This window comes from Odontesthes bonariensis, chromosome 4, assembly GCF_027942865.1.
Source record: "Odontesthes bonariensis isolate fOdoBon6 chromosome 4, fOdoBon6.hap1, whole genome shotgun sequence".
NCBI classification, from domain to species: domain Eukaryota; kingdom Metazoa; phylum Chordata; class Actinopteri; order Atheriniformes; family Atherinopsidae; genus Odontesthes; species Odontesthes bonariensis.
The window spans coordinates 21,048,908-21,072,255 of NC_134509.1; the positions used below are offsets into that span (position 1 = coordinate 21,048,908).

General features: G+C 42.5%; 2 protein-coding genes across 3 annotated transcripts; one reads left to right on the top strand and one right to left on the bottom strand.

Moving 5' to 3' along the window:
• Nucleotides 1–1,944: 1,944 nt before the first annotated feature.
• dgke (diacylglycerol kinase, epsilon) lies at nucleotides 1,945–11,247 on the bottom strand. The gene is made up of 10 exons (XM_075463454.1): nucleotides 10,521–11,247; nucleotides 9,098–9,377; nucleotides 8,872–9,015; nucleotides 6,661–6,818; nucleotides 6,346–6,394; nucleotides 6,127–6,240; nucleotides 5,945–6,016; nucleotides 4,094–4,221; nucleotides 3,809–3,920; nucleotides 1,945–2,646 (listed from the first exon to the last, which is right to left on the bottom strand). Exons 1-10 carry the CDS (start codon nucleotides 10,970–10,972, stop codon nucleotides 2,425–2,427), a joined length of 1,731 nt encoding a protein of 576 aa, XP_075319569.1. The 5' UTR covers nucleotides 10,973–11,247; the 3' UTR covers nucleotides 1,945–2,424.
• An 8,237-nt stretch (nucleotides 11,248–19,484) lies between these two features.
• Nucleotides 19,485–22,884, top strand: c4h17orf67 (chromosome 4 C17orf67 homolog). Of its 2 annotated transcripts, none has more exons than XM_075464470.1 (4): nucleotides 19,485–19,596; nucleotides 20,614–20,714; nucleotides 21,946–22,105; nucleotides 22,708–22,884. In XM_075464470.1, the coding sequence occupies exons 1-3, from the start codon at nucleotides 19,542–19,544 to the stop codon at nucleotides 22,060–22,062; spliced, it is 273 nt and encodes a 90-aa protein (XP_075320585.1). In that variant the 5' UTR covers nucleotides 19,485–19,541; the 3' UTR covers nucleotides 22,063–22,105; nucleotides 22,708–22,884. The 2 variants fall into 2 exon arrangements, with proteins under 2 accessions (XP_075320585.1, XP_075320586.1); XM_075464471.1 differs by having other exon boundaries at nucleotides 19,486–19,596; nucleotides 21,946–22,073.
• Nucleotides 22,885–23,348: the final 464 nt, after the last annotated feature.

The following is a 23,348-nucleotide window of genomic DNA, read 5'->3' on the forward strand; positions in this document are numbered from 1 at the left end:
TGGACTATGTACAAACTTCCAAATGCATCGTTTTGGGAGTACAGACCATATTTGTATTACTGTAGAAGTTTGGTGTCATGGCATGTGATTTTAGTGTGGTAATTTTGGAGATACTGCCAGGATCCATTAACCCTTGTACGAAGCTATTCGGGATAACTCAGTAACTCAGCTGATGTTCAGCCAATATCGAAAAAACTTCGGGTGGGCTACTTGGCTGGATGTCACGGTTCAAATGACCCTAGGGTGAATCTACTCCGAACCATCACTTTAATGTTGCATGAGTCTGAACAGTAGCTCGGTGTTTGCTAAACTGGTGAATGATTAACACCTTGCGGTGCAGTGATGTCAGTGTTTATTGGCTCGTGACGGCTGTGATCTCTCACCAGGTCGTCACACCAGCTGCTTTTTCTCCTGAAGTCAAGTCTCGTGTATTTCAGTGAAAACACAGACACGCCTGACTTGCATATGAAAATATTTATGGGAATGTCTTCAAATTCAAAAGATCACTTCTTTACATTCATTTCAATCAAAATTTTCCCTCCTTCTGTATACATCCATATTTTAAATGATTTTAAGCATTAAAGCCTGTTTTCTTTCAAACTGATTTTCTTTGTATTTTTCTGTTGAAGTTGAGGACACATAAGGCCTCCTTCTGGGATACATTGTGGTCAAAATTAAACTGATTAATGGGATTAAGTACTGTATTATATTTTAACAATGTGTTGCAGCAAAAGAAAGCACATTCCAATACACAATTATCAATAATCAAAACATTTTGGTACACAAAACACAAGGAAACGAGGACATCAACTGAATTTCTAGGGCTGAAGCAGCTCGGGTCATCTACACATGATCATAAACTAAAGTAAATACAGTTTCTGTTTGCTATGATCTGACAAACTCAGGTGCATCAGTCATTCCTCCCCCACTAAAATCTATCAGATCATCTTTACACAGGAAACACTTGCATGGCTTGAAACTAGAGGGAGATATATGCTGTAAAATCCTTTAAACAAGTTCAGTGCAATACACACAGCTCTGGTAAAGAAATAAAAAGGTAACAAGACATTCACCAAACAAAAAGGGGCTGATGAAACCAGGACGTTTGGTTCCCTGCCAATCAGGCGCGCATCTAAAAAGCGTAGGCATCACACGGCTAAAAGCTGATCCCCGTTCAGCTTCACAAGCAGCAAGTTCACTCCAGGTTCATGACGAAGCACAAAGTGACATTCAACAGACTTTTCTGACATGGCTCTAAGAAACGGGCGCTTTGCAACAACCAAAAACATCCGATTCACAGACATGATGCAGTCAGTTACACCCGGCAGGGAGCTTAATGTCACCTGAACACCACAGGTACATGCATGCAGTGATCCCGGAAATATTCAACTACAGTAGCATGAGTAGGAGTTTAACAGAAAAACTGTGTTTAGTCTGCCACCTTGTGGTGACGACAAGCTAAAACACAAACCGTGAAATCTCATCAGCAGGTGTCGGGTATCTGCAGCAACATGGAAAATGTTACAGCATCATGTATACAAGTTAACTGCCAAAACAGTGCAACAGAAAAGATGTAAACAGGAGGAGCTTCGTCAGGACGAGGAGAAACGAAGGTTTTTACACATTGGCAAAGCGGATCCTCACTTACTTGGCAGCACTAAACCCCGCCAGATCAGGCCGTAACTCTTACAGGAACGTAGCAGTCAGACTCGGTCACAGTGTAACCCAACGGTTTGGCAAGCTACTCGAGACAGTGCATCATGAATTAAACAAACCTACGTCATGGTCCAGTGGCAAGACAGACGGAGGAGTCGCTCCATCCACATTCAGACACATTTCAAAGTTTGGCCGACAAAGAAGAGAATGAAAAATGTTCATCAGCAGAGAATCTGAGCACTTTGGACATTTACCTTCTGCCCCTCACTGATTGTTTGTGCTTCGTGGGCAGTTCATAAAATATGGAAAATAAAGCATTCAAGGCAGGTGGCATCAGTCAGGCTCCCATGGCCCTCCATCTTCAACACCTGCTGATTTAAACATGGCTTTTAGGGGTCGATGGGACCTGGACAACGTTATTAAAATGGCTCACTTGGGACTGAATCGTTAATAAATTATAATAAATACATTAAAGTCAACTACAGACTTTATGGTATGTGGGATCAGTGCAAATGAACAGCAGTTTTTCTGCAATATATTCACCTCCTCCTGAGTTCTGCTTTACAATATTGGGTGAAGTTATCACAACGGACCTAACGGACCCCTTCAATTCCTGTGAGCGCTCTGAAAGATGTGAACACCTGATCTATCAAACCCGACGCTGTGCACTAAGACCTTACAGGAGAGCAGCTAAAGCAAACGATGGATCAATAACACTAGAGTGAGTAAAGGGAGAGAACAAGAGGAGCTTTAGGTCACGTGACGGCGTCATGCTCGAGCAGAAGCCGGCCCCGGGGGCCTCGGAGAGTCACGAGGCGTTGGGTTCTCCGTCTCAGAGGCGCTGGATTCATCGTCGTCATCGTCGGTCTGCTCTGCGCTGTGGTACAGCATGAAGGCCTGCGTCTTATGGGTGATGGTGACGGTGCAGGGACCCTGGGCCCACGGCTCCCCGTCCACCTGCATGGGCATCTTGGAGCTCTTCAAAACCAGCTGCAGAGTGAAGAGCAACACCCACCATGTGAGAACCACACAGTGCCATGAAGTAATGATCCCAGATGTTGCACAGCAGTACAGGCGGCTCCTTATGTCACGTTCAGAAATACTTATTTATTTCATTTACAGCCATATTTATTCATAGTTACAGCATGGGAATGATTTTGTTGGACCGACTTCAACTTTAACTACAGTAAACTTTGCCGTTGCATCCTTTGGACTTTATTTCAGACTTTATTTTTTATTTTATGTTCAGAGTTGCCTGCTGACAGCCGCGTCTGTAACGGTGTTTACTGCTCTGAAGCAGGGGACTGCTCGGTCTGCACTTCGGTCTGCTCGGTCTGCACAGCACGCAGTGATACGAAGGGAGAGAAAATAGCGCCAAATGATTGTGAGGTCTGACATTTGCCTGGACAACATTTTGTGATGCAAATGTATTACTTTTTTGAACGCATATTGTTTTGAGAAGCAAAACGCTTTATTTTTTAAACCCCAGCCAACTAGCGGACTACCTTCTTCAACACCAGAACGAGGCTGGAACTCGGCTCACAGGACGCAGCAGGGGGTAAGTCAATGTTCATAAATAATATTGCTAATATGGGATGTCATACAGCTTCATGTCAAAAGAGGCGAACTATCCCTTTAAGTCAACATGCTCAGTTAGCAGGAATGCCTTTAATAACTAAAATCATAACTGTATAAGGCATTCAACAGTAGTTTCAGGTGTGTTTCCTGTGATAAGTTGGTAGTTGTGGAAAAGAACCGTGCAGGTACACATCAGCGGCAGCCATCTTGTTCCTCTTGTCGTTAAAAAAAAAATGCGGTTATTGCTGTCTAAGAGCTCTTTTAAATCTCTGAGTCAGATTTTTGTGCATCATCAGGAGCATTTTTAGGGCTTTTATTGATGGTGAAACTGGATTTTTTTTCTGAAGGGCTTAATGTTGCAGGGTGAAAGCAAAGAGGGAAAATGAGCACATGCGGGAGGCGAGCAGCATGTGTTGAATCAGATTAGTTAAAATTAGATCCTCAAGTGCTGCATGAGGCGAACGGCAGTGCAAAGTAATTCAATTCCCTCATCATGCTTCTGCACGCCCACTTAATGAAGTAAACAGGAAGCACAGGAAGTAGAAATGTGTGTGTGAGTGAGTGCACGCCTCACCCTGACAGTGTGCGCCTGCCCCAGCCGTACGGGGTTGGCCAGCTTGACCTGGATCTGAGCACAGTGGAAGGAGCCAAACACACCCACAACCTCCAGCAGACCATCATCCAGCCTGCGGCGCCAGACAGGGAAAAACAACACAGCTGCTCACAAAAACAAAGGCATTAGATCAAATAGCAAAGCTCTGAAAATGACAAAAAAAATAAACAATTCTGCTCCCGTCTGACCCCAGTTTACATTTTCAAGAACAAAACTAACAGCTGCATATGGCCGAGCGGGTCTTACCGGGTCGGGGGGCACGGTTCGTCTCCCATACCCTCCCACAGTCTGCAGCCTCCACCCCAGTAGCCGATGTTACAGACGATGATGCCCTCCAGACTGGGCAGCGCCACCCTCTCCCCATCCAACTCCAGCTGTTACGGAAACACGCACAAACACAACTGTACTGAACCTCCAACAGAGTTGTGACCAGATTCAAACTCAGATAATATAATAAAGTGTGTGGCTGCACGTGCACAAGACTCATAAGAGTGATATTCCATCCCACACCTGTAGGGGGAGCCAAACAGCATTAAAAAAAAGGCCAAATTCTCTGGTGTTACTTTAAAGGTGATAGAGAATGGTTGAATGGGGCATTAATCCATGTTCTGTGATGTGATATGTAGCCCAAAAAAAATTGGTTGGGTCTGTTATGGCTCAGAACCTCCCTAAAAGGCTCTCTGAAACAGCTGTTACTATGCTGGGTTTAGAATGCGTCTTTTTCCCTTATTGGCGTCGTTTCAGAGCTTATCTGGCAACCTCATTATGAAATGCAGGTAGGTGTTGGCGCTATTCGGTTGCCGTTGCTTGATTGGCTGCCCTTGCTCTCACTGAAAACAGAGCTATAGAGTAATACACTGACTGAAAAGAAAGCTCATCAGAATCAGAATTCGTTTTATTGCCATTGTTAGTTACAGTGTTCACTAACTAGGAATTTGCTGCGGCGTAAGGTGCAAACATGTAACATAGGATATAATAATAAAGAATAAAAATATATGAATATAAAATGTACAAGGTGTGTACAACAATACACAGTATCCAATATACAGAGCAACAACAGTGCAGCTTCATTAGTGCAATTTGAATGATGGTAAAGTGACTGGGGCAGGTTATGAGGTGATTATGAAGTGTTCATAAGTCCAACTGCAAGGGGGGAAAAAAAACAGTTGTATGTACTGGGGATGCTGTTCAAAATAAATTGAAGTGACGTCACTTTTTCACAAAAACGGATTGGGGGATATTCTGGGGGCTATTCAAAAAAGGGGAGTACTTGAAACAGAGGTTCTGACACTTGCTGGCACTTCGTGTGTACTCCCCACAGCGGGGAGACTCAGAACTAACACCAAAAACGTGAAAAAGATGATTTTGATTCTCTATCCCCTTTAAAACAAGGTGATCCCTCTGCTAACGTTCAGTTTCATCCAACATTTAAAGAGTTGAAACAAAGAAAAATGTATCATCGCTTTGAATTTGACTGCAGGGTTGGAACAAAAACCTGCACCCACACCGGCCCTTTCATGGATCAGTTTGAGACCCCTGTAGTGACTAGATGCATTAAAATCCAACAGAAACCTGTTGTCTTAAGTCTTAATTCTGAGATTGTATCATTATTTTGACTTATTATTCAACTTTGAATTAAATTTAAAATGCCTTTGGGGAGGTCGGTGGCGTAGTGGGTTAAGCAGCTGCCCCATGTACAGAGGCTACAGTCCTTGCTGCAGCTGGCCCCGGTTCGAGTCCCGCACTGGACCGCCCTTTGCTGCATGTCTTCCCCCTCTCTCTGCCCCCTGCTTCCTGTCTCTCTCCAACTGCCCTATCCATTAAAGGCATAAAAAGCCCAAAAAATATAAAAAAAATAAAATAAAATGCATTTATAAAAAATAATTATACAGCCTAATTCAAGCCAATTATAAGCCACAAAACAATCAAAATCAAGTTTCTTAAAATCCAAATGAGTCCAAAAAATGCCCAAAAAGTTGTAATCATGCAGGTTTGCCAGGGAAGTATCACATAGTCTGACAGAAAGCAGCCGACTGCTGTTTATAGATGGAAACAGAGCTGGCATGAAGCTTAATCACACGCAAACGTTTACAGTACCTCAATCCTCTTATCCAGATCCTTACATTCCTGCACTAAACAATCTTTGGTGCCATACAGGAAGTACACAGCCTGCAGAAAGAAAGAAAAGACGGCTGTCTTTGCACATTCAGAGGCAAAGCTTCTGTATTCACATGAAAACACAAAGCTCTGATCTGTGCATTCAAATGAAGAGTTCAGACCTTATTGATGATGCGGCTGGAGAAGACGGAGGGGGTTTTCTCGCGGTGTTCGTGGAAGTTGAGCGCCATCAGGGCATCAGGCCCCACAGAGAAGTAGTTGTTCATGGACAGAACCTGAGAAGCAAACGCTTTAGTGTGCCTGCTGTAAATATGGCTGCACATGCAGGTAAAGGCATACATCCATGATAAATAAAGAAATAATCCAAAAATTAGACCCACCTTTGGTTTACGAAAGTAGAGGCCTTTGGAAGCTACCTGCACTTTCCACCTGAAATCATTAAAGTGGTGGTTAGGTTGACTATTTTCTCCAACTTTAGATCCAAATCCTTCTCCACACGGACACTGAAACACTTCTGGTGATGAAACACTTAAATGTGTTGACCTAAAGGCAACAGAATCCAGAATATGTCTGTAATGTATTAGAAAAGTGTAAAACTGCTGCACACAAACGGCTTTTAACACAAAAAAAACTCTGAGAATCCAGAGAAAACCACAGAGCCGAGTCTCATAGATCCGAGCAGCACTTGTTCCCACCTGTCCATTTTGACCACTTCAGCATCCAGGATGTTACGAAGAACTTGCTCCACAGGGATCTCACGAGCGTACCCGGCACCCCAACCCAGAGTGTTCGAGAGGTCGTTTCCTGTTCCCAGAGGGAGGATCGTCACCTGGGGGATGAACTGGTCTTGGCCCTAGTAAAAAAAAGGAAAGAAACCCCTCGTTTTATTTCTAGAAATAACAAGTAATAGGTACAGCGAAAATAAGGTAAATAAGGCAGAAGCAGAGCTTTAAAGTGAATATCTGCTCTGAGCTCCTTTATTCTCCAACACAGCCTGAACCCTCTCAGACGAGCTTTCTGTCCTTTCTTTAAGGAGTCTTCAGGAATAGTTCTCCAGGCTTCTTGAAGGACATCCCAAAGCTGTTCTTTGGATGTCGGCTGCCTTTTGTTCCGTTCTCTGCCAACATGATCCCACACTGCTTCAGTAATGTTGAGCTCCGGGCTCTGGGGAGGATTCATCCCTCCATCAGACCTGTTGCCACTGATTTTCAGTCCACTTCTTGTGTCCTTTGGCACAGCTCAGCCTTTTCTCCCTGTTTCCCTTCCTTAAGAACGGCTTCTTGACAGCCACCCTTCCATGGAGACCATTTCTGATGAGGCTTGGGCCAACAGCAGATGGATCAGCTGAAGGTCCAGATGCATCTCTCAGCTCCTGTGTCAGGTCTTTGCTGGATTTTTCCTCTTTCTTAAGGACATCACTTTCAGATCCTGTTCATCTGCTGTAGATAGTTCTTAAGGCCTGACACTTCTTCTTTTGTCCTCCACTTGTCCAGTTTCCTCAAATGTTTTAAGGACACACTGCACACCATGCTGAGATATGCCAAGTTTTCAGCTAACAGCGCTTTGAGAATCACCTTGTTGCTGCAGAAATCCTATTTTCTGTCTGTTAAACTGTGTTATCTTTGCTGTTATTCATAGATGCAACTAAAGAAATGGGAACAAATGATGTGTCTCTGTGACAGGCTGCTGGGAACAAAGTGCCTAAAGATTTTTTGGTAAGTTGTTTGTTATGTGCCGACACAACACTGGTTCATTCCTTGAGTTAGGAGCCTTTTTTAAGCTACAATGATTCATAGGTCAGAGTTAAGTGGCTTAAAAAAAAAAAAAAGCACATTCCCCTGAAAAAGGTCAGATACAAGGACTGGATTGAATGAGTGAAAAAGCAGCCAATGTACAAAAAGAAACAGCTTTAAATACCTTTAGAACCTCCTTAAACAATTACAAGAAAATCTGTCTGCTTGGAAGCTAAATATTCAGAAATTAGAGGCGAATCAAGACTTTTAATGTTTTTGGCTTCAAATTTGTTGCTTTAATCTTATTTTATTTTTTTTCCATCTGTTACTAGAATATTTTGATGTTTTAACACAGAATTATGTTGATAAAACAAATAATAAGCTGAAGTTTAATCAAAGACTTTGTAAAAACTTTGTCTCTGTGACAGGCTGCTGGTAACAAAGTGCCTAAAGATCCAATTTAAAATGGCTTCTTTGGTAAGTTGTCTGTTATGTGTGGACACAACACTGGTTCATCCCTTGAGTTATGGGCTGTTTTTTTATGCTTGAATGATTCATAGGTCAGTGTTAAAGCAATACTATGTAACATTTCTACCTTAAAATAACAGCTTGAAAAAAATTGTGCGGCTAGAATGAGTTTTAATATTACGATTGGCCTGTCTCCTATGCCCTTCGGGGGTCTGAGTTGGAAAAACTGCGCTATGTAACTTTGCTGGATTGGCCCGGGAGCTGAGCGGAAGTACTTTGACTTGCTTTCTGACACACCTACCGCAAAAACAAATAGACCCCTCTCACGCTCCCAGGTACATTTGATTACTCTTACCTTCTCGGTCGACATAGCTTGCACCTTCTGACTCCTCGCCGGTTCGTCAACAAACGTGAAACGTGAAAGTGAAAGGGTGTTGTATTTACGACAGTGTAACCGTACATTACCTCCAAGCCTGTAGGGGGAGCTCCATAGTGGGATTTTTGAGAAGTTACATTGTATTGCTTTAAGTGACTAAAAATGAGTGAATAAACAGCCAATGTTCAATGATAATCTTTGAAAAAACCTTCATAAAGTCTGGAGAACTGTTGCTCCATTTAAAAAATTATAATAAAGTCTGGCTGCTTGGAGGAAAATATAAAGAAATGAGTGGATCAAGACAAGCTCGTAGCACACAGACATCTCACCTTCAGCTTCATAGTGTCGATGGCATCGAGCACCCAGCCCACAGTACCATCCCCTCCACAAACCAGCACCCGAACACTGCCGGGAGGGAGGAGGGTGCACAGCTGGAGGGCTTTGGAAGGAGTCAGCTCAGACAGGTCAAACACCTGCAGACAGAAGACCGGATCCGATCAGAACCAGTGACAACAGAAGTGAAACAGCCATCTGAGCTCAGCTTATGTAGCTGACCTGCACAGGGTTGATGAGAGTGCGAAATTCCCCCAGCAGAGCCTCCCCCAGGTTGTTTCCACTACGCGTGTTGGCCAGAACCAACACCGGAGTCCAGCCGCTGCCGCAGGACGACCCCAGCTTGCTGTACTCCTCGGGGTGCCGGCGCCGGAGCTTGTTGACGCGGTAGAGGTAGTGAGGAGGGATGATGAGGCTGTGGAACTCGCCCAAATCACACACATCTGCATCCTCCAGGCTGTCCATGCAGTCATCGTGCACTGTGGTCTGACACCACACACACCTGAGAGAAGGGCAGAAGGACACAGAGCTCTGAAACAAGCTTCTGCTGCTGAAGAAGAAAGACCTTTAACTATCCACCGTGGGGCTGCTCTGTCTCCGACCTGCCAAAGTCTTATTACGAGTGTGATCTCAACCAGCCGGCACCACAGAACGGCAGCAGTCAGTTAGAGTAAACTGCGTTCCATTATAACACAAATCCCTCAGAGGGTTGCTTTAATGCAGGGAACTCTGCTTCTGTATCAGTCTGTCAGACTATTCGAGTCAAGCTTTAGGGGGAAAAAGTAGATCTTTTCAGCTAAAGTTTCAGCTCCATTTGGCAGATCAAGTGTTAACTGTGGTGGATAAATTAATAATAATAATAAATTTTATTTATAACGCACTTTACATTTACAACAAAATCTCAAAGTGCTACAAGTGGGATAAAAGACAAATATTAAGATAAAAAATTAGGGTGTTTGGGTCAGATCATCAGGAATCATTGCTATTAATCCTATTCAGAATTAAATGTGTTAGCATGATATTTCACATGTGCACAGATGATGTTAAAATAGATCAATCTGAGAGCTTAATGTGCTCCACTTATGTGGATTTCCGCAGCAACAAGGTGATTCCCAAAGAGCTGTTAGCTGAAAACTTGGCATATCTCAGCATGGTGTGCAGTGTGTCCTTAAAACATTTGAGGAAACTGGACAAGTGGAGGACAAAAGAAGAAGTTGTTGTCAAGAAGCCGTTCTTAAGGAAGGCAAACAGGGAGAAAAGGCTGAGCTGTGCCAAATGACACAAGAAGTGGACTGAAAATCAGTGGCAACAGGTCTGATGGAGGGATGAATCCTCCCCAGAGCCCCTCAACATTATTGTTAGGGTCTCCTTTTAAGGTGGAAATATATGTCAGAGAATGAGGGGTAGCTTAAGACTTTTGCATAGTATTATTTGAACAAATGTATTTGTTGATTGATTGTTTTTGTTGTAATAATACTGAGCCTAACCTACTGTACAACGCAGTCATCTGGCTGTTTAACCACGGTAGGTTCTTTATTTGTTTATATGTAATTAATGTGGATCAATGCGTCTTATTGATGCATCTCTTATCATCACAGCTGCTGGTATGGCCGGTGCAATGATGATCTCGCGCCGCCTACTCTACCTGAGGTCGCACAGCTTCGGCTGGGTCCCGCACTGCTGTTTGCATACAGCACAGTAACTGGCCAGAGGCACATTTCCGCGGACCCAGCGGTGCTCCGTGGCTCCGTCGGAGCCGGACGGGGCCATGATCTCCTTGCACGTCAGGCTCTGGTCGGCCCGGCGCAGGCACTGCTCGTCCGCGCACACGCCGCAGGAGTCGCAGAAGGCGCCGTGCAGGATGTGCTGGGAACAGACGCAGCAGTAGGTGGGCTTGTGGAACAGGTCGGTGTAATGCCAGCCGTGCTTGCTCTTCCGAAAGAAGTCCTTCATGTGCGTTTTCCGCTTGGAGCTCCGCGCGCTGCACCACAGCGTGACGACGACCGGGACGATGACGGCCAGAGAGGTCCAGAGCAGCAGCGTCCACTCCTCCCGGGAGCCGCAGTCGTCCTGCGCCTCGTCCCCCTCCCTACACATCTCTGCGGGACGGTAGCACTGGCTGTGGACGATGTTAAGGAGCGGAAATCAGCGAAGAAGAAGTTAATGTAAACAACACGGAGCGCGCGCCTTGTTGCGCTGCAACACTCATGTTGACGGACACCGACGGGCTGTTGGAACTGTCTCCTCTTCAGATGAAAACATATGTACGTAGAACCAACAGGACACCAGAGGGAAACGAAGTGACGTCGTACCCGCGAGCTAACGCGCTAACGCACCACCTGCAGAGAGTCCACACGCGTCAAGATAACTCACCCACACTGGTGGCGCATGCGCAGCTCCGACAAGGAACTGACCAAACAGGAAATGTTTTCTCCTCCGCTGTAGTGAACCTCAGTTAATAAAGTCATGGTTTATTAGAAATGCAACACATAAATACGACGTTTTAAACGTTCAATTCAAATTCAAACCTAGAATAGTGAAAGAAGATTGTAACGAGCCAAATATACATGAAACTGATGCAATAACTTTCTATCTGTGTTACCACATAAGACACTAAATAATTAAGACTTTAAAGCAGGATATACCTTTTACTGTTGAATCAGTTCACGGTGCAGCTGATTCACAGTAACTGTTCCTCTACAGGGTGGTTTACTTACAGTAAGGTATAAAAGTCCTGATCAAGCCCTCATTTCTTCATATTTTGCTTCAAAGCTGCCAAACCTTCTTTTAAAGGCAAGGCAAGGCAATTTTATTTATAGAGCACAATTCATACACAGGGCAATTCAAAGTGCTTCACAGCTACATAAAATCACAAGAAGGCAATAAAATCATTAAAAAGAAATACAAAAATAAAATAAAGAAATTAAAAAAAAAAAAATAATAATAATAATAATCAAAAACCCATTAAAATAATCATTAGTTAATTAAAAAAAAAAATTGAAGAGTGCAGATAAAATACTTTCAGGTGTCATATGCACAGCTAAATAGAACTGTTTTCAGCCTGGATTTAAACATTGTCAGAGTTGAGGCCTGTCTCACATCTTCTGGAAGACTGTTCCAGATGTTAGGAGCATAAAACTGAAACGCAGCCTCACCTTGTTTAGTCCTGACTCTGGGCACCAGCAGGAGACCTCTCCCTGAGGTTCTCAGAGCCCGAGTTGGTTCATATGGCTCTAACATGTCAGAGATGTACTTTGGCGCTTGACCATGAAGAGACTTGTACACAAGCAGAGCTGTTTTAAAGTCTATTCTCTGAGCGACAGGAAGCCAGTGCAGAGACCTGAGCACTGGACTAATATGGTCGTATTTCCTGGTTCTAGTCAGGACTCGAGCAGCAGCGTTCTGGATGTACTGCAGCTGTCTTACAGCCTGTTTAGAGCCCAGTGAGCAGGCCGTTACAGCAGTCTAACCTGCTGGAGACAAACGCATGGATCAGTCTTTCTAAGTCTGGTTTAGACACTATTCCTTTGATTCTGGCAATGTTTTTAGGTGGTAAAAAGCTGCTGATGTTACAGATTTAATGTGGCTGTTAAAGTTCAGGTCTGAGTCCAATATTACCCCGAGATTTCTAACTTGATTATTAGGTTTTAGAGAGAGAGTCTCAAGGTGACTGATAACACTTTCTCTTTGTTTCTGTGGGCCACAGACAATGGGCCTCATGCAAGAACCGTTCGTACGCACAGATTTGTTCTTAAATCGTCCGTACGAGTGATTTAAGAGAATTTGCGCATTCACCAATCTTTTCGTATTTTACGTTTTCTTTCAGGTACGAACAGAATTTACGAGTGATCCAGAGCTGTCGTAGGAGTTTCGTAAAATAGTCCGCTGTTATTCAAATCACGTTTGCTTGACTAATGGATTGTATATTTAATTACTTTGAAGAAAACATAAATAAATATATACATTATACCCAACAATGATGCTGACATTATTCTGTTTGACTTCAAATATGCACTAATCGAAGGTTAATTTGAATCTGTATATAACGGGAAGCGTAACCAGCGGCTGACTTGCGACTTTTGGATGCCTCAGCGCGTCAGGCTCTTGGAAGAGAGCGTGTGGAGACAGACGAATGGCTGAGATCGCGATTCAGATTGCCAAGGACTGTGCTGCTGCAAATATGCAGCTTAATTGCTAGAGCCACAACTCCAGAGAGAAACACGCTGATCAAACCCAATTCCACCACACGTCCAGGACCTCACCACCCTTAGATTTTTGGCCACGGGAACCTTTCAGAGGGAGATTGGAGACAGATCGGGGGTGTCCCAGTCCTCTGTGAGTCGTGCGCTCCCCTTGGTCATCAAAGCTCTCATCAGTTTATCAACCATGGTACATCAAATACCCATACACCGCTGTCCAACAAGTGCAAATTAAGAGGGACTTTCATGCCGTGGCTGGACTGCCAATCATAATTGGAGCACGAGACATATACGCATCAAAACACCCGTGCCGTTGTGGAGCGCACTGCTGAAGGCCAGGTGGGTGTGTCTCGATACAGCGGGGGGGCAAAATAGCCCAGAGGAGGCATGCCAGATTTGCGCAATATTGCCATGAACGAGGGTCTCCTACAACCTGAACCAGCCCAGGCAGACAAGAAGCTGTGGTGCCAGAAGACCCCCCTCATGGACCACCCCATCAAAGTGCCATCATGATGAGGCAACAACTGATTGCACGGCTTTAGTTGCAGTCATCGATCGCCTGCCCATGGCGAGACGTTTTTTTTTAAGCCATTTTCATATCAAACCATTTATTTTTTTATTTCGCTGACATGGTATTAACAGCACTCGTAATTGCTTCCCATTTCTTCACTTTAGCAGGTCCCGTCCACTGCTGACACTGCTAAAAATGACAGATTTTCCTTTTTGGATCTCTTAAAGCAGAACTTTAATCTCAGAGCCCGTATTCTCAGCACTCAACACTTCCTGGCACAGGAGAGAGGAAGCACAGCCTTATATGGTATCATTTAGGGCGTGGAGTATGCAAATCTACTATCCTCGTGCACGTGAACTTAAGATACGCACAGGTGTGATTCATCATTTACGCAGGTCGTTTACACACTTTTTCCGAAGTTAAGAGCGCTTGTTGAATCTGACGTGGCGTGTTCGTACGAGACCTTCTTACGAAAAAAGTAAGAGAAATTTAGAATAAAAATACGAAAATGTTCTTGCATGAGGCCCAATGATTTCAGTTTTGTCTGAGTTTAGCTGGAGGAAATTGTTTTGCATCCACACACTGATCTGTTCAATGCAGCGACACAGTGTATCTACAGGCCCGTGTTCTCCTGCCGTCAGTGACACGTAGATCTGAGTGTCATCTGCATAGTTGTGGTAGGACACATTATAGCTGCGTATTAGCTGGCCTAATGGAAGCATGTACAGATTGAACAATACGGGTCCCAGGATTGACCCCTGGGGAACCCCACAGGTCATAGTCATTTGGTCTGAGACACAGTTACCAATTTCAACAAAATATTTCCTGTCCTCCAGATAGGACTTGAACCAATTTAAAGCACGACCAGAGATTCCCACCCAGTCTTCTAAACTCTGTAATAAGGTTGCATGGTCAACTGTGTCAAAGGCAGCACTCAGGTCCAGCAGAATTATAACTGAGCCTTTACTTGCATCTGTGTTCAGGCGGATGTCATTTGTCACCTTGATCAGAGCTGTCTCAGTGCTTTGGTGGGGCCTAAAGCCTGATTGGAAAGTATCAAAGGCATTGTTAGACAGGTCAGGAGAAAGTCACTAAGCTGTTGGTATACAACTTTTTCTAGGACTTTGCCTAAGAATGGCAGGTTTGATATGGGCCGGTAGTTGTTCAGTACTGTGGCATCAAGATTGCTCTTCTTTAGAACAGGATGTCTTTGGCAATAGTTCTCCAAGCTTTATGAAGGTATTTCAAAGTTTTTCTTTGGACATTGACTGCTTTTTCACTAATTTTCAATCCAGTTTTTGTACTTGACCATTTTCAGAGGAATTTGTTTTTTGAGCTGCGTAACACCGACCTATGAATCATTCAGAAATAAATAAAAAAAAGGCTCCCAACTCAATGGATGAACCAGTGTTGTGTCTACACACAACAGACAACTAAGCACAGAAATACATTTTAAATTCTATCTTCAGGCACTTTGTTACCAGCAGCCGATCATTAGAATGACAAACTCTGTTTTGCCTTTTATGCAACTTGAATGCACAGTTATCATCTCCAAAGTCATGTCTCTAACTTGGAATTTGCATTTAGAATCGAAAGAAATATTTAGCTTATGAGCTTGAATGTTCTGATCATTGTAATGAGGTTTAAGAGCCAGAAGCTGAAGCGCTGACTGCAGCTCAGATATTTCATCTAATTACTGGCAAGAAACATAGAATCACCACTCTATTCGAATGTTTATTCACCTGTTTTATTTTGTAAAGAAAAAGATTCAAAATTAACAGCTGAGCACAGTGAAAATGTTATAGCATCACTTTGTAATTTGTATGTTTGGATATTCTGAGTTCTTGCAGAGCTTAATGAGCTTAATGAGCTAATGCACCAGGATAAATAACAAGAAACATGGCCCCAACAATGGAACAGATTATAAAAATTCTTCAAGAAGGTAATTCAACTCAGAGTGTGGCAAAAGATGCTGGTTGTCCCCAGTCAGACATGTCTAAAATATATGCAAACAAGAGGGGAAGGTTGTAAAAGGGAATATACGGGTCACAAAGTCAGGAGAGAAAACTCTGAAAAAAGTCTGAAAATAGAAAATGTTCAACAAAAGAAATAAATAACAAATGGGCAGAAACAGGAGTCAGTTTGTGAGCGAACTGAAAGAAACCAGCTGAAGGAAAATGGGATTTCCATCCAGAAAAGTCAAATATAAACCATCACTAGCCCCTAAAGAGAAGAAAACCAGGTTACAGTGGGCTGAAGAGAAGCAGCCATGGACTGTGGATGGTTGGATGAATCACTAATCTGCATCGAACAAGGAGATGATGCTGGAACTTGGTCCAATGAAACAGAAAGGATCAGAGGAGATGGCAGCCATTACTTCTGCAGTAAATGTTCAGGTGGACTCTGACGTTCTGGACACTCATTCCATCAATAATTCGTCTTTCTACAGAGTAAAGAGCGTTCAAACTTTTCCTCAGGAACACATATCCACTCAATGAGATGACCAGCAAACAGTCCAGATTAAATTTATGGTGGAAGCTGAGAAAAATGGTTCATGACGAGGCTCCATCATGCAAATCTGATCCGTCAAGCTGCTGTAAAAGAAAGTTGGAGCCTGATTTATTAGTGATATTGTTTTAATTAGGGAAGTCCTCAAAGAATCGAAGCTGTCAGAAAAGACAGAGGAGCTGAAACTAAGTAGTAGGCCTATCTGATTTTATTTTGGGTTTATGGTTCTCTACTTAAATTTGAGAAAAGAAAGAAATATACATTAAATTAAATTATTTTTTTCTTAAAGCCAGAATGTTTAACTGTTAAATGAAATTATTTTGTGTCGTATCTGTGACATATTATTTATTTCTTAAAATTAAAAAGCTAAATGAGCATCCTCCAAGAAGCAGATTCCACTTATTTTAATCTAATGAATAAGAACCTCGGCAGATGAAATGGACCAACTGAAAAATGTATTTAAACACGGAAGTTAAACATCTCTGCTCATGAAAATCATCTCTGATTGGAGCTCAGGACGCATGCGCTCTGCGCTGCATTGTCAGGTCAGCGCACGTTAGATAATCACATGGAGGGAACAAAGTGATTAATCAGAGTAACACTGCCGTTTAAGTCCACACGGCTCTGGAAACAAATATTTATAGAGAAGGCATAACGATATGCGGAAGCGGAAAGAGTGACGCACAGTGACGTCTTCCCTTGAACGTCACAGGCGGTGCTCGGATGCAGTGTTGACATAGAAATGAAACAGCATAGATTCGGCTGGTGCTTGTGTTGAATGAAAAAAAAAAAAACGGTTTGTTTTAAACATGTAGGGTCCAGCTGTTTGGCCGGTGGAGCAGCAAAGGTTGAACAAAGAGAAATAACAACAACTACGTCATGACGTAGCTCTAAGATGTTTGTTTTGATGTAAAAAAGCAATAATTAAGTTTCTATAAAGCTCCATAAACGATGTATATAACCACTAACACTATCTCTTTAATAGAATCAATGACTGTTGTTTTCATTTAAAGCTCATCTGCGTTGTTACTGCATAGGGTTAGAAGGGAAGATGAACATATTCTGGCTTTAAGTACCTGACCACTTTCTACTCAGGAGTCATCCAGTCTGTCATCTGCACCTCCATCACTGTCTGCTTTGGGTCAGCCACCAAACGAGACAGGGCCAAACTGCAACGGACAATTAGGGCTGCAGAGCTGATTATTGGACCTGACCTCCCTTCCGTCCAGTACCTGTACTGGTCCAGGGCCAGGACAAGGGCAGTAAAAATCTCTGCAGACCCCTCACATCCTGCTCACAAACTGTTCAATCTCCTCCCCTCTGGCAGACGATGCAGGGCACTGCTTGCCAAAACCAGACGACACAAAGACAGCTTCTTCCCCCAAGCAGTCACTCTGTTGAACACCCAGGAATAGCACCCAAATAGCATATATTTATTGCAAATGTACATACTGTATTTATTTATTCTCATACACAGCCTTTTTTACCACCCGTACTCAAATTCTATTCTTACTGTTCTGTATTTCTAATTTTATTCTTTTATGTTATTGTTGAGTGTTGTACTTTGAGAGTGAAGTTTAACCAGAGTCAAATTCCTTGTTTGTTTACTCAAACCTGGCCAATAAAGCTGATTCTGATTAATTTAAACTCCAGATCTCATCAGAACTCTCAGCAGCTTGATAGTTTCCCCTGATTTGACCCTGAAGTTCACAGAACGTTGGATGAATGCTTCTCTCTGACATGTAAACTCACATCCACCCGTGAATTCTCTGGGACTGTCTTTCACTTATCTGTTTTTGTCATCGTGCTGTTTAGTAAAACAGCTGCATCAGCAATTGTTCACATTCTGACCCAGCTTAGCTTTGGTTCCTAGAACCATCTAGTAATTGTTGCTCTTTGGTTGCAGGAATGTTCCCCAAAAGGTTTGTTTTGGTCGTCAAATGGCTCAGATGGAAAGTTTGAGGATTTTAGTCTTTAGTCGCATGCCCAGCTGTAATCATCAATGAGTGAACAGACAAACTTAGAGGTGGAAAACATTAGTTTACTAACAAAGTGAAGCAATAATTTGTGTTTGTTCACTCCTCAGGGCACAGAAAAGGCATGTTGATGGCTCAGTGTTTAGGTTTTAATGACTGACATTAAAATGCTGCTGGGATTAATCATCTGCACGTTTGCACATGAAGAAGCCACAAAGATGTTAACTGACTAAACGACAAAGAAACCAAAGTGATGAACGTGGTTTCTTTGCCCTCCGCGCGCTCCAGGGCAGTTTCCACAAAAATGAGTTAGAAGGGCTCTGCAGGTTTTTGGATTTAGTTATTATGGCCTTGTCCTGTTTTGTTATTTTTTAACATTCGGGCGCTTTCATTCCAGAGCTGTTTGTTCAGCTTTAAACAGACCAGAGCTTGTTTCCTCCGACAGTCAGCTTCGTTTGAGTGGGTGTAAAAAGCTCATCACAACCAAACAGGCGAACCTAGTCCGCCTGAAATTATTGGTCTCGGTTTGCTTGCAAAGTGTGAAATGCAAAAGGATTTGTTGCCATTTTGACCAGGACTCCTCAGAAGATTAAATGTTATATCTCACAGGGACCTTCCAGGCTAAATTAATTCAAAATCAGATCAAATCAAATTTATTTGTATAGCACATTTCATGTACAAAACAATTCAAAGTGCTTCACATAAAATAAAAGCATTGCAGCAGGGAGTGTAAGAAGCATTAAAAATACACAAAAGAATATAAAGAGAAACAAATAAAATCATTTAAATGAATTTAAAAACAAGCAACAGTCCAGATAAATTAAAAGATATCGTGCAGATTTCATGCATAGACACACGAGAAAAGAAATGTTTTTAACCTGGATTTAAAAATGTCTACATTTGGTGAAAGTTTAAGAGGGGAAAACATCTAAAATAAGAGTAATAATGAAGCTGTTTTAATATAATTATCCCAGATTGATAAAGACAGAGAGAAAACAGGCGGCCTGCAACGAAACGAGCTGCAGACAGTTCTGTTGCATTTTGAACTGCTCGGGTGTTAGTTCTTCTTTAGAAAATACAAAATGCTCTCAAAAGAACATTTTCACAAAGTGCTCACATCCTCCTCTACTGAGAGGGCTCAAAGAGTCTATGTGTGCTTGCATCGCCATCTAGTGGACAGACTCCTTCAAGCCTCCTCATTTAGCAGAAATCCCCCAAATGCACATTAAATACCAGATATTCCTCCACTGTGATTTTTCACCTTTAGATCAGTTAATCTAATCAGTATAAATCGCTTTGTTGTGCGCGGAAGCAGCATGTTTTGTTGTGATTTATTGGAAGCATCCCCTCTGTAACGTGAGCCTGAAGGAGAAGGAGGAGGAAGAGGAGGAGGAGAATATCCCCTGCACCCCTTCTGGGCTCTGGTCAGGACCTCAGAGCAGTGAAGGCACGGGCAGGAAAAGGTGAAGAAGATGAAGAAGCTGGTGGTGTTTTTGCTCTGCCTCGTCCTGATGGCTGTTTCCACAGGTAGGAAGCCCTCAGGGCGTCACAGTGAATTATGGGGCCGCTATAAAACATCCGTCTCGTGGGTTTCAGCAGGGAGTGATGTGGCATCTTTACAGCGTAAAATGGTGTCATTTTGAGGAAATTCCTTATTTAGAAAGGTTTAATTAGTTTTTGCGTGTGTTTTTTTGTTGCTGCAACAACAGAAAGCAATCTGAGGTTAGTCTTTTGCATCTCTTTTTATTCAATCTGCATCTGAATTCTCAAATGTTTCATTTTTACCTGCTTTAAAACAGCATAAATCAACAGGATGTGTCACAAATGAGAGTTTTCTGATAAGACAGTTGGAGAATCTTCACGAGTGTTTTGCCACGTTGCTGTGAGGGCCCAGCGGCAGCAGTTCCGGCCTTGTGTTGACAGAACTGGGTTCATTTCCACAGCAGAGGAAAACAGAGTCTCCCTGACTGCCTGCTGGAGTCACGTGCTGCACAGACTCGATTCCCCGGGGAGCGAGGAGGATGAATGGGCACTTTGTTACCTTCCTGGCCTAATCATACAGTGCTGGGTTTACAGAGAGGGGGACCGCGGCTCCTCACTCTGCAGAGAGCAGCTCCCCCGGGGCCTGCATTGAGCAATAAACAGCATCACATGGACACTAACTAAACAGATCAGAGCAGGCATGACTCGCTGGCAGCAGGTAGCGGTGAGAGGTTTATTCATGGGTCTGAACACAGCTCTCAGTGAGAAGAATGTTGTTAGGGTCAAGCAGCTGCCAAGAAAACAGCTGTTACGTCCATGGAAAAACAAACAAAAACAGAAAAATCAGGCAGAGGTTAAACTCAGAGCAGACAGTCTGTGCCTCTGAGTCTAAGAATAAATGAAAAACAGAAGCAGTCACCAACACACACTGACTCACGTCCACAGGAGAGCAGCTGAAAACCATCATCGCTCTTCTTTCAGCAGCAGCAGGACAACTGAACATGTGTATGGCAGGACATTAAACATCTGCAGACAAACTGTTACGTTTCTCATCCTCCTCAGGTGCCAACCCTGTCATCAAGGAGAGCTTCGCCAAGCAGCTGCTGCGCAGCAAGAGGCAGGAGCGGCCGATGAAGGCCGGCCACCCCGATGAGCCCATGAGGGTGAGCTCCGGTCTGAGCAAAGAACTGAGACGGCAATAAACGTATCCAGTAACACCGCGAGGTCATACGATAAGTGTCCCTGTTTTACTGTCGTCAGCAGTTAAAAAGCAACTTCAAATTATGGCTGTGAGCTGTTTTATATCAATTATGTCAATTCCAATTTATTACTGATGAAATAACAATGAATGAAAGCTCGATAAGCAGGTTTAAAACCATTTAAATAGGCTTTATGGCTCATGAAGTTGTATTGGTAGATATAAATACAGCTTTATGATTGTGTGACATCAAACACTTGTTTAGGGAAGTCTCATAATGTTTCACTTGTGCATCTAATCGCAATAATTCTTATGTGAGCTCGGAAAAGCTGATTTTATTCAAGGTTTGTGAAAGTTTTTACAAAGTCTTTGTTTAAACTTCAGCTTATTATTTGTTTTATCAAAATAATTCTGTGTTAAAACATCAAAATATTCTAGTAACAGATGGAAAAAAAAAAAAATAAGATTAAAGCAACAAATTTGAAGCCAAAAACATTAAAAGTCTTGATCCGCCTCTAATTTCTGAATATTTAGCTTCCAAGCAGACAGATTTTCTTGTAATTGTTTAAGGAGGTTCTAAAGGTATTTAAAGCTGTTTCTTTTTGTACATTGGCTGCTTTTTCACTCATTCAATCCAGTCCTTGTATCTGACCTTTTTCAGGGGAATGTGCTTTTTTTTTTTTAAGCCACTTAACTCTGACCTATGAATCATTGTAGCTTAAAAAAAGGCTCCTAACTCAAGGAATGAACCAGTGTTGTGTCGGCACATAACAAACAACTTACCAAAAAATCTTTAGGCACTTTGTTCCCAGCAGCCTGTCACAGAGACACATCATTTGTTCCCATTTCTTTAGTTGCATCTATGAAAAACAGCAAAGATAACACAGTCTGACAGACAGAAAATAGGATTTCTGCAGCAACAAGGTGATTCCCAAAGAGCTGTTAGCTGAAAACTTGGCATATCTCAGCATGGTGTGCAGTGTGTCCTTAAAACATTTGAAGAAACTGAAACATTGAAGTGTCCTTGTTTGAACTTGTCTTTTGTCTGCACTCATCTCTGTAATTTCACTTTCTACCATGCAGGGTTTCAGCCTGACTCAGCGAAACTCCATCATTCAGCACCTGGTTTCTTTTTTGCAAATGTGGCTTTGCTTTCATTTGTCTTTTTCTTCAGTAACACACTCTTCTCTCTGCAGGAGCATCTGCTCCACATGCAGGCTCTGGACCAGAGGGCCCAGGAGACTAACATGGAGAACTGGCTGAATCCTCACTGCCCCCCACGCTGCGACAGGAACTACGGACACCCGGTCTGAGGATGAAGAAGGTCGCCATAAGTTTGCACTTTCAACCCCTAATGTAAATGACACATGAAGGCATCACTGTGTTCTGTGTCTTTGCTGCATAGCAGTTAGCTTTTATCTGATGAAGATTTCCCCAGAAACACGAGCAGTCGTCATCTTTTCACTCATCTGCAGACAACTGACACATTTCCTGTCATATCTCTTTTGTTTTTTCCCCTTCTTTGTTTTTTTATCAACACTTTTTGGCACAACAGGAAACCCTGAAGCTCTGTGAACAGTTACAGACTCAGGCTCATTGTTTTCTTGTTCAAATAATTTGTTTTTCAGTGGATATTTGAAGCTGAGTGGAGTCTGGAGTTTGGTTTGGTTTTAAACCAAACCAAACTGAGCAGCTCTGTCACTGATAAATGGACACTTTTTTCACTCGTGTAGGTTTCATTTTTACCATGAAAACAATGAGAATGAGTCATAAACAGGAGAATCTGTATCCTGTAAAGAGCTGCTCATTTAAATATACATGAAATTGAGTTTCATTAGTGAGACTAATTCTGATTTATTATAAATAAGTTATTCAAGATAATAAGAACAAACCCACGTGGTCTTGTTTGTCATATTTGACTGCAGAATAATGTCATTTTTCCTTCTCTGTGTGTGCAGAAAATGACCCGAGGTGACTGAACATGGACTCAACAACATTTAAAACGTCTTAACCTTTTCTCTCCTTCTCTGTTTCCTTTCATGTCCTCGTGTGTTATCTTTTAAAAGCTGGTAGTTTGCTTGCTGTTTTAGTGGATTTTTCATTTATTTTCTATGTTTTACAGACTGAAGTTTGTACCAACCAAAAAAAATAAATAAATCACGACTAATATTGTGGAATTGATTTATTATTATTTTAAGATTTTGATGAATGCCTCTGATCAGAGGATTATAGTCATTTAACTTGGCTCAACGTCACTCATGGATAGTTTATTTTAAAAATATGAGTTTCTTTCGTTTTTATAAAAAAACCTTATTTCTACCAAAAAGGTTAGCGCCCATCTATCTTATTTATATGCGTGGCGGTGCTGTTTTGAGGCTAATTGAAGCCACGCTTGTTGTCTTCTTCTTCATGTGTTGTTAAAAGCCCAGAGCACCGGTGCACGCGGCGGTAAATGTGAATGAGCCGCAAATATGTGCAAACCTCGGAGGTTGTTCACCTAAAAGCACCGTGACGTGTGCTGAGTCAAAGCAGCCAAAGTAACAGCGTCAGTTCATCAGTCAAACGAATAAATACGTTCAAATAAATAAAAACGCTTCGT

Excerpts from the sequence above, each read along its gene's own strand:
- dgke (XM_075463454.1), bottom strand. The coding sequence starts at position 10,972 with ATGTGTAGGGAGGGGGACGAGGCGCAGGACGACTGCGGCTCCCGGGAG. Across the intron at positions 9,016-9,097 it reads CTCTCATCAACCCTGTGCAG|GTGTTTGACCTGTCTGAGCT; the intron begins GTCAGCTACATA and ends TTCTGTCTGCAG. Across the intron at positions 6,241-6,345 it reads TCTACTTTCGTAAACCAAAG|GTTCTGTCCATGAACAACTA; the intron begins GTGGGTCTAATT and ends TTTGCTTCTCAG.
- c4h17orf67 (XM_075464470.1), top strand. The coding sequence starts at position 19,542 with ATGAAGAAGCTGGTGGTGTTTTTGCTCTGCCTCGTCCTGATGGCTGTT. Across the intron at positions 19,597-20,613 it reads CCTGATGGCTGTTTCCACAG|GTGCCAACCCTGTCATCAAG; the intron begins GTAGGAAGCCCT and ends CATCCTCCTCAG. Across the intron at positions 20,715-21,945 it reads ACCCCGATGAGCCCATGAGG|GAGCATCTGCTCCACATGCA; the intron begins GTGAGCTCCGGT and ends TTCTCTCTGCAG.